Genomic DNA, 10622 nt, shown 5'->3' with positions numbered 1-10622 from the left:
TTAACCGCATTGCCTTTAAATTTAACCACACACTACTCAGTAACCGCATTTACATTAAAATTTACCGCAAATTTTTTTGTGTGCAATGGCAAAATATGCGTTACGTTTATGATAAAAGCAAAAATTTAAAGGGAAACGAGTGACTCGCGCAACGATATCATCATGTTTTTGTGTTCGATGAACTAGATCTTGCGTTGCCACATAAGAAACGGCTTGAATTTAAATGGCAACGACAGTGGCTTTTAAAAACACATTTAAAGGGACAATATTTTGAATCATATCGTTCACCCTCTTTTCCACACTGTGCTCAGCACTCGTCTACAGTGCATTGCATAAATTAATAAATAGACAGCCAAGAGCGATGGTGTCGATTTGGGGAGATATAGATAGAGATTATGTTTGTTCTTTACTAATATCATACGATGAATGGCCAAACCATACAAAGTATTTGTGTATGATGCGATGCGCGCATGCATAAAGTAACACTCATACATTTATGAAGAAAAGCGGAAAACATTGTTTTAATTTTGAGTCGACGAACAAAACAAAAAGAGAAAAAAAAACAAATAAACTGAAAAACACGAGATGGATGCACGTTCAGTTGAAATAGACCAAAATATTACGAATTCGTGTACGTACATTTGGAATATACGTAGTCGAGAGAACACGAAATTAGTGAATGCTACGAGTGTGTAAACCATTTCTAAAAATATACACAAACACGTATAAGGTGAACTATTTAAAATCTGTAAACGTCGAACGATTATGAATAGATCTTGGGAACCAGAAAAAAATTCAGTCGAATCGAGCTCATAAGGACTATTATAATTGAGTTAGAAACTTTTGCTTTGAAATTTAAGAATCACATGCATTCATCCAGTTCTATAGATGTTACTAAAAATATTATTTTTCCATCGTTGGGAAACTGTTCGTCTTTTTTCTCTTACTTTGTGACTTGTACACATTTAAATGATCAAATCAATGATTGTAAACAACAAAATGGACTGTGGCGAGAGAAAAAACAATGCAATTGTAAATATGATTTGATTAAATTATCATGTGCCACAATAGACGTGGAATACAAAGTTAATTTTGTAATGAGCGTAATTTATCAATGAAAATCGGTGTCGCGTGTACACACCGATTTGTTTATGGAATGAAACAATGACACATGACGGCGGTAAAATATGCCGACAACAACAACGACGACACCGATTTTGCGGTGTGTGAGCACACAGCGTAAATATTGAAAATGCGCCGATATTATGAGCATGAAAACAAAAACAAAACGCCAGACAGACAGCGTGTATGTGATAATTTCTTGAATTTCATTTTGGCGCATCACATAATTTCGCGTTTGCCCACCAATTCACATGAACGAAAAAAAGAAGAAAAAAAACTATAGAAGGCGACCATCGAATGCCTGCCATACAATGTATGACTTGGAAGTCGTCGAGTTGTACGCATTCAGCGCTCATAAGCATTGGAGCAATTGTTAAATACAACAACCCGTTAGCCGCTCGAATGTTGTTCAAGACATACACAATTGAATAATACAATACCGTTTGTATTGTACGAAGAACGAAAAAAAATCAAATCGGAGCCATACAGTCACAAAGTGTAAAATAAATTCGGTGATATTTAGAATTTTAATTCATGCGATTGGAATAAAACAATTTCGTAAGGAAGAACGAAAAAAAAAATGGCAGAAAATCTGTATGTGTGAAATACTATTGTGTGTTCGACATCGATTGGTGTGGAAAAAATTCACTGTACTTTTTTTTTGTCGTCTCTTTCAGCATGAGAATATGAGCGAACATTATCGCAACCAAAAACCAATGAAATATCATAAATTTTACCGCAGATAAACAACACAAAAATATAAATATTTCAAATGTTTGATTTTTGTGTTGCTGAGCAAGCCCAGTTTAGTGGCAAATATACGTTTGCGTACGCACCTGCGTGCACTTTTTCTGTCTGTGACGACGAAAAATTCTTACCATTTAATTGCACTGTTGCGATCGTCTACTGTCACACACAAAACGACGTTTTTTACAAAATAAACAACACTTTATTCAATCGCACACACCATTGTTCGGTCGTTGCGATAATTTTTTCATAAAAATTCACTGAAAATTTTACACGACACAACGAAATTTTTCACAGGCGATACGTTTATGGATGATGGCTATTTTGTTGTTGAAACCTCCATATTTTTTTTTCGCTCTCTCTCAATAGTGTGCGGGGCCTCTCTATATGTATATCAGTTTGCTTGGCGGTGCTCCGATGTCATTATCGATCCGCATCAGATTCATGTAACACTGTACTCAATTCGGTATTGTATAAATGTATATATCATAGCGCCTCGACGGCAGCCATTTTTACTTTCACATATTTCACATCGTGTTCGTCATCACAATGGGATTTGGGCACGTGAAATATCGAAAATTGTACACACGAAATCACGACCATTCGTTATATGACTGAATTATTTTGGAATAAAACAAACAAATAGACTATGCATTGTTGTTGTTTTTTTGCTAAAATTTCGATTTTCAATTGATTTTAACGTTTTTTTCAATATTGAAAATAATAATAATAAAAAAAAATTCAATAATTTTTTTTTTTTTTCAAATGAAACTTAAAAATATGCAACGAAAATGCAAAAATTAAATTTTCCGTATAAATTGGTTTCATAGATAATTCCGAAATTGGTTTCACTTTTTCAGTGACCCGATCTATTTTCGACCATTTACAGTATATAGCATTCTTTTGTTATATTCCTTGTTCTCCCTCTGACACTCTCCTATATTCACGTACATTCTCTTCCATTGTCAAAATCAGATTGACGTTAGAAAGAGTGCGTCTAATTCCACCATTCGAACAGTTCCTTTTATCTCATTATATTCAATGTGAAAAAATCTTATTTGATTTATACCAATTGGATTTTTAATTTTTATTCTCATTTTCTCTTTTTCAAATAATAATTAATTAAATCAAAAGAAATTTCGTTGAACTGAAATTGCATTCGTTGTACCGGAATTTCAAAAAAAAATTCACACATCACATTGACATGCGCATTTTTCAATTGAATTTTGTTTACATTTTAATATAAACATAACGAATGAGTTTGTTGTTGTTTGGGAATCATTTGTTTAGTATATTTATTACAATATTTGATGCGATTGCGCACTTACGGTGCCGTTTTAAATATTCACACGACCAGCATTTGTTTACATTCGATTCGTTTGAATCATATAACGGAAATTTGATTAGATGATAAATTATCAATGTGAAACGAATGACATGGACACTATTTACACCTAAACATGATTTTATTAATCAAATTAAATTATTATTTTAGAGATTTTTTCCTTTTCCAACAACAAAACATCACAAAATATGAGATAGAAAGTGAGAAAAATGCACTGTTATTACGAAAAAACTCTCATTCAGCACATTTTTTGAATTGCCAATTTAATTTACAAATACATGTTTACGAATTTGAAACAAAAACTTTTTATTTTCAATTCGAGGCCTGATAAATATCGTGTATTATTATAGATCGATGCACACGATGTTGTTGACAAAATTTACGACTTTTTTTATTTGATCGTGCATTTTGGTGCAAATCATGCAACAGCAACAAGACCATCGAAAAGAGCGACTATCTAGGCTAACAGCTTTAGTTCCGAAAACATAAACTACATTCTACGGCCAAATCGTGAGTTCGGGTGCTCTTGATAAAATAAAACAATAAAACTTATTTTAATATTTGCGATATCGTCGATAGTTATAATTTAAATTATAGATAAAACAGATAGATAAATTTAAAAAAAAATTACACGTTTCATTCAGTCCGCTGGCAAAATTGTAAACAAAGGGACCTCTCCGTTGATTTAAAAATGTCCAAGATTTCTATTGGCATTCTTTCATTATATTTATTTCTATTATTATTTGTGAAGTCAGTTCGATGTGAAAAAAGAAGAAGTTTTTTCTTTGACTTCGAACAAATGAAATATGATCTTTTCTTTGAAAGTTATTCAAAAATTTCATCAAATAATACAGAACCACACAATAATAATAATAAATGTTTAACTGAATTGGAGGCGATTCAAGATGGTTTAATAGCTCAGGAAGAATGGGCATTGCGAAGTAATATTTAAACTTCGAATTTAAATTGAGTTCCACAATAATTCAATCTATATTTTGTCATTAGTCTTGGATTCATGGGGCAAAATACCGTCCGGAGTGTTTAGTGGTAATACACATGATTATGGAATGTTCTCACAGTGTATGAAAATCAAACAAGATAGGGAAGTATATGAAACACAATACTGTTTGGGTCAATTATTTTATGATCTCGATGAGAAAATTGCGTCAAAACTATATCGACGGTATGATAGTTCTAAGCTTGTCCTTCCGGATATGGTCCATATACAAAATTTTCCAAGGTAAAAAGAATGACTATGAATCGTTCTTTGACATGCTTGTATGAGAAAAAGTGATAAATTTAAACATTTTTATATATTAAGACGTGATCCGGGGAGGACTCTTACAACAATAGGCATGTGTTTTCCTGCTTCATGTTCAATACAAATTTTTGAACAGATCATCAACGATTTGATTCCAGAACATTCAAACAATTTTTCTATTCAAATACCCAAAGAGCTGTGTCAGAGAAATAAAGATCCTGAAGTGACAACTAAAGACAAAATTATAATGTAAATTTCGAATTTTTTTTACTCAACTTATTTTAAAAAAAATTTCTTAATGTTTTTAAAACGTTTTTTTTTTTTTGCATTCACAGTGGTGTATTCATTATATTATTTGGTTTGGTTTTTATAAGTACTGGTTATGATGTTCTATGCACCGTATTTAATCGTATGTATTTTCAGTTAACATTTTTATGACATTTACATATACTGGATTCCGATTTTGATCGTATGCAGACCGAAAAAAAACGTGTGCATTTATTTAAAAAATTTGCGCCAAAATTATTCGAATTTGCTAGGATTTTTCTGTCAAAAAAGTAAAGACCTTTTTTTGTTCATTGATTTTTTTCGCGTAGAAATTTTTTTCGATTTGCTAGGATGTTCGCCAAAAAAGTAAAGAGCAAAAGAAACCACTCCCTGTAAAATTTAGTTCGCACATTGCTGTTTTGTAGGTAATAAATCTGGTATCCTGTTGGCCTTTTCTTTTTACACAAATGGCAAAAAGCTGTTCTCTTTGACTGAAATAAACACAGCAGACGAAATAAAATGTTTGCACGGAATTCGCGTCCTCGCAGGACAGGTAACAGTTTAAAAATCTTGAGATCCAAATTGTTTTAATCAACAAATCTATTTCTAGTGGACTGTACTCGGTCATACATTTTTAATATTGTTAATTGGTCCAATTAACAACAGAATTGTACATGCCACAGTAGGTTTTTTTCTGTTCTGTTTTTGACTTTTTGTTCTGTTCGGTTTTTATCAGCCAATTTAAAATTTAAATCATTTTTTTATGTAGTTTTTTTCAGCATACAGGAGTATGGTAATTATTTCGGGACCTGTGGCGGTGGATACGTTCTTTGTGTTAAGTGGACTTTTAGTTTCAAGAAGTATACTAAAACGCTTGGAAAAGTGAGTATCAAATAAAAATAGTTAAATGAATTTGCCTTAAAACCATCCATAATCCAAAGAAATGGACGACTGAACGTTCTGCAGTTATATTTTCATCGGTATATGCGTCTAACACCACTTGTGGCAGTACTCATTTTGACTACGATGTTATTGCACCTCATCGGTGGAGCTAATCCGAAATATTCGAACACCAAAAACATCCTGAAAGCTAAATGTGACAAATACTGGTGGATGACTCTTTTATATTTCCAAAACTATTCGGATGGGGATTATATTGTGAGTATTTTGAACCATGCATCAAAAACTATAACCAGTACCTTTTTTTTCTTATTTAGTGCCTTGCACCAACTTGGTCCTCCTCTGTTGACATGCAATTGTTTTTAATTTCGCCAGCGATTATTTATTTGTTTCGTCGATTCAAAGTGAAGGCATTAATTCCGTTCATTCTACTTCTATTGGGCTGCATCTATTTCACCTTGAGCGTTCACGTTAAATATAATTTGACGACTTTGTTTGCGTAAATATTCGATTTTTTTCACACAAATTCAAAATTTAACTGACATTTTCTTCGAATACTATAGTTTTCAGACGAACAAATTTGAATTGGCGTATGTTCCAACGCATATACGATTTTCGTCGTGGTTAATTGGTGTCATTGTTGGATATTTTCATTTTGTAACTCGCGGCAGAAAAATTCGAATTCCAACGGTAGTGATTTTCATTATAAAAATTATTTTTGGCAATCAAATTCGAGATGTTGCTTTTTTTTTCTTTTTCAGATGCTGAACGCCTGTTTTTGGACTTTGTCTTTGACCACGATGATAGTAACAATTTTTATAAATTATCCATTGCAACAATTAGATGAAAATAATAGAATTTCTCCATTTGTTTATGGTTTATATGATGCCTTGAGTCGCATAGCTTGGTCAATTACTCTGTGCTACATCATTTTTGCTTGTGATAATGGCTATGGCGGCGTCATCAATCGCTTCTTATCGCATCCATTTTGGCTACCTCTTTCAAGAATTTCCTACGCAATTTATATGCTACATAATTATGTAATTGGAATTGTAATAAATACACCAACATCTCAATATTTCAGTGAAACTGAGGCCGTAAGATAAGTATTGATGTCAAAATATGATTCGTGTTTCAATTTTTTTTTATCTTTACAGTATAAAATGTTCATTGTGGTTTATGTGGTGACGATTTTTGTATCAATCATAGGAACATTAGCTTTTGAAACACCGATAAATGTCATTGAGAAGGAACTGTGTAACTATTTGAAGCAAAAAGAAATCGCTCCATCGAATGCAAACGAAATTCAACAAACGGATGATAGCAAAAAATATCAATGATGATTTTGTTTAACAATCGCTTCCAAAATAAATAAATAAAAATCAGACACAATTGAAATGTTTCAGTCTTTTTTGTATTTCTACTTCAAATTCGTCGATAAGCAACGACAATTCAAAACTCAGCACCACAATGACATGTATCTTTAGAAGAGCAGAGGAAATTATTGAAAAGCAACAACAAAAAAAACGGAAAAAATCTAATGGAAAATAAGGCTGAATTATTAGACTGTATGGTTCAATTGAAAAGAAGACATCGTTCATTGAAATATTTATTAGCCAGATAGATGTTTGTAATATGTGTGAGTGAACCAAACACAACATCTACAAAAGTGCATACCTAATACCGTTTATTTATTGTTGTTATTTTCTTGTCAATAATTCCAAGTCATTCCGATGTGTGTTAGCATCGATTTTTTTACGTGCAGCCCAAAAAAACGAAAAAAATCTTCAAATAATCAAAAGAAAAACGACCGATTTAATATGAAAGTCAAGCTTTCAATGTTTTACTTGTAACATTCGAGAGCATTGTCAATGAAAAAAACATGCAAATCAATTTCAAAAAAAATAATGCAAATATAAAAGTAAAAAACAAACGAAAACACTACTTAAGTTGTCATAGATTTGAGATGCTGATAAAAAGACATTCGTTGTCGTTATAAAATCATTGCAACCGATACTATGATGAATCAGTGATTCGTTGTTGTATGTTATTGAACCTTGTGAATTTCACGCTCTGGACAGTAACGTCGGGTGTGTGCATTATCGCCAGTAGACGTGGACAACTTGTCCGATTTTGTTCATCTACATTACGGTGTGATTGCCAAATGTACTCCCGTTCTCCATTATTCTTACAAAATGCACAAAACTGTGCGTTGTACATATAAGATGTGTTGAAAAATAAAAGAATACTCACGTTGTTCAATTTCATTTTTGGGCATCGCTTTTTGGTAGCATGGCCATTTTGATGGCGTCGCGGCGGCAGTGGTGCGTCATCTTTCCAGCATAAAAACAAGATAAAAATGTCAATAAAGAAATCATACACACAAAATCATTCTTTAATTACCATTTTCCAAACGCAAATTGTTTTTTGCGCGTTCATGAGATGCCGATTGATCGTACTGATTGAGTGCATCATGTCTGGGTTGCCAATCGAAATTATTTGACTTTGTTTTTTTCAATGAAACGGAAAAAAATCGACAAATCAATTGACATACGAATATTTTGAGAGCCATACATCATTGGTTGACAATTGACATTGCATGTACCGTTCAAACATGTGCTTCTTCTTCAAAACAATACATACACAAGCATCACATGTACAGCAGAACTCAATAAGTATTCATCACAGAAACAAAGCTGAGTAGCGCGCGCATGTATTTGTGTTTGCACTGCTGTTATGGCGTATACTTTTGATGTTTGTGAGTAAGTGTGTATGTCTTGTTTTAAAGAAGAAGCACATGTTTGAGTCTCACTCGTTTAGATGTAAATTACATAGGCATTTCCAGGCCATGGTACCGTTGTTGGTTGGCACTGAGTTCACCGTGCTGGCGTATTGGCACCGATCCTGATGGCGACAAGTTCCATGTCCAACGACGATTTTCCATACCTATCACGATGTGACATGCAATTAAAATGTATGGATGTATAGCTAAAACGCATTACCTGGCCAAATCGAATCCATCGACTCAAATGAATGTGGTGATTGTTTAACCGAATTGGGTGTGATATGGCCATTGCTTTTGTAACCGGAAGAGCTCGACTGTGAATGATAGAAGATTAAAACCAAAATTCTTTCACTTGAAAAGTCATTAAATCACTTACATCATTTGATGACGATTCTGATGTCGATTTTTTGTGATCAACATTTGTCGGTATTCCATTCCATGGCATACAAAAGTTCGCTAAACATATAATGAGAAATGTGTATCTAACGATTTTTTAAAAAGAATCCCCAAAAAAGAAAATCCATTCACCGATTCCATTTAAAATATTGATTACCGTTTAGCAAATTCCAGCCATTCGATAGAAATGAATCCGTTGTTTGTTCGCCTGAATTGATTTCGACGCCATTGTTGCTAAAATCACTTACATCATTCGATGACAATGCTGATGCTGTATTTGTGTGATTCATATTGAAGCGTCCATTGTGCTGCTGTATTGGCATGTCAAGATCTGGCGTTATTCCATTCAATGGCAAGTTCACTAAATAAATCATGAGAAATGTGTAGGACCTACCTAATGATTTTTTGTTTAAAAGAAACCCTCAACAAATAAAACCCATTCACCGATTGATTTAAAATATTGATGAAAAAAATACCATTTGGCAGAGTATCACATCTAAATGGAGCCGCTTTTGGTCCACCAAAATATCCAAATTTTATTTTCATATTTTCTATCTGTCGATCGATATACTCTTTCAAATCCATGATTTACGAACTGATTTTGACGCGTACAAATAACAAATAACAAAACTGTCAACAGAAATTAAAACAACAATTAAAAAATTCACAGAAATCAAATTGACAAAACAGATAATTTTCTTCTGTAAAAAATAAATTCACGAAATATTTGATCTGATTTTATTAACGCTCTTCTCGTTCTTATGATGCTGTTTATTTTTTTCGTTAATATTTACAGTAAGTCCAAACAATTTCTAAGAAAGACAAAAAAATGCCGTTGATGCGATAATTATGTTTTCAAATTGGCTGACGCTCTGGTTGTGACTGCTTAGACGCAAAAAACCACAAGTGTATGATACAGAACCGAAAAAATCGCACACACAAACTGATTGAAACTAAAGGAGCGCGTCTCCATATCTCTTTCTCTTTTCATTTCTCTATTATCTCTATCTCCACTTGTGTGCATCGGAGTTTGTGTGTTTAGCCGCTTTTGTTGAAGTTGTTCGCTCAACGGGTCAGTGTTTGTGTTTTAAAATAATATGCAAAATAACAAAAAAAAAACTGTTCCGATCGAATTGAAATAAAATGCAGATAAATTGAATCCAGAAATTGACCATATTTCACATGATAAATTATCAAATTTTTTTTTTTATGTGTACAACTTTGAATTTCATTGATTGTTATTGCAACGGCCTTTTTTGAAAAAAAAAAAGTTGAAATCACCGATTCAAACTACTGCGCCATTTCTGACAGTTCTGTCTCTGTGTATGAATTTTTGTGCATATTCGAACACCAATCATTTGAATTCGCAATAATTCTGAGAAATGATCTAGAAACTGAGACGGTGTTATGACTATCGCAATGATTTTTTGCCATAATTTTTTTTTCACCTGGAGTTAACTCAAATAACAAGATTTAGTATGTGTCGTGATGTTACCGATGACAAATGCAATGTAATGCGATCGGTTCGAAAACGATTTGCGGTGAAATGTTTGCAATGCCAAACAGTTTTTTTGCTATTGAACTCATAGTGAAAGTTCATTGGACACTGGCTCGCTGGTACACACAACACTTTTAATACTGCCAATCTTAATATTGTACCAAATATACGTTAGAATAGCATCATTATTCTTTAATTTTAGTTTAAAGTGTATATTAGCACTGCTCCATTGCTTTGCAGCCAATAAATGTAAGACAGTATGAACGCAAAATCTATTGACTATGTAAAGTGTTTTGGCGGC

At 32.9% G+C, this 10622-nt stretch overlaps 3 protein-coding genes across 6 annotated transcripts in view; 1 reads left to right on the top strand and 2 right to left on the bottom strand.

Moving 5' to 3' along the window:
• LOC116336863 (DNA-binding protein Ewg) overlaps positions 1-2475 on the bottom strand; it is a 21984-nt gene extending 19509 nt beyond the window's left edge. Inside the window, exon 1 of one of the 3 annotated variants that reach the window (XM_031761032.1) lies at positions 2001-2475. The gene's annotated coding sequence lies outside the window, so the exon portion shown is untranslated. The remainder of the gene's footprint in view (positions 1-2000) is intronic. The other 2 variants (XM_031761030.1, XM_031761033.1) reach the window with 2 other exon arrangements.
• A 1396-nt stretch (positions 2476-3871) lies between these two features.
• On the top strand, positions 3872-7024 carry LOC116336864 (nose resistant to fluoxetine protein 6-like). The gene is made up of 12 exons (XM_031761034.1): positions 3872-4155; positions 4220-4454; positions 4536-4724; positions 4811-4884; positions 5168-5295; positions 5353-5424; positions 5512-5624; positions 5684-5900; positions 5960-6141; positions 6206-6332; positions 6404-6739; positions 6800-7024. Exons 1-12 carry the CDS (start codon positions 3906-3908, stop codon positions 6980-6982), a joined length of 2106 nt encoding a protein of 701 aa, XP_031616894.1. The 5' UTR covers positions 3872-3905; the 3' UTR covers positions 6983-7024.
• Positions 7025-7681: 657 nt separating this feature from the next.
• LOC116336865 lies at positions 7682-9692 on the bottom strand. 2 transcript variants are annotated; one of them, XM_031761035.1, is made up of 9 exons: positions 9618-9692; positions 9300-9453; positions 8981-9184; positions 8804-8883; positions 8645-8741; positions 8474-8588; positions 8046-8145; positions 7896-7975; positions 7682-7783 (listed from the first exon to the last, which is right to left on the bottom strand). In XM_031761035.1, the coding sequence occupies exons 2-8, from the start codon at positions 9406-9408 to the stop codon at positions 7907-7909; spliced, it is 774 nt and encodes a 257-aa protein (XP_031616895.1). In that variant the 5' UTR covers positions 9409-9453; positions 9618-9692; the 3' UTR covers positions 7682-7783; positions 7896-7906. The 2 variants fall into 2 exon arrangements, 1 of the variants encoding a protein (XP_031616895.1); XR_004200754.1 differs by lacking the exon at positions 7682-7783 and having other exon boundaries at positions 7966-7975; positions 8455-8588.
• Positions 9693-10622: the final 930 nt, after the last annotated feature.

This window comes from Contarinia nasturtii, unplaced genomic scaffold, assembly GCF_009176525.2.
Source record: "Contarinia nasturtii isolate CC-2019 unplaced genomic scaffold, AAFC_CNas_1.1 Cnas_scaffold_220, whole genome shotgun sequence".
NCBI classification, from domain to species: Eukaryota; Metazoa; Arthropoda; class Insecta; order Diptera; family Cecidomyiidae; genus Contarinia; species Contarinia nasturtii.
Note: the sequence above shows the minus strand (reverse complement) of the source record. Positions and strands in the feature narration are given on the sequence as shown.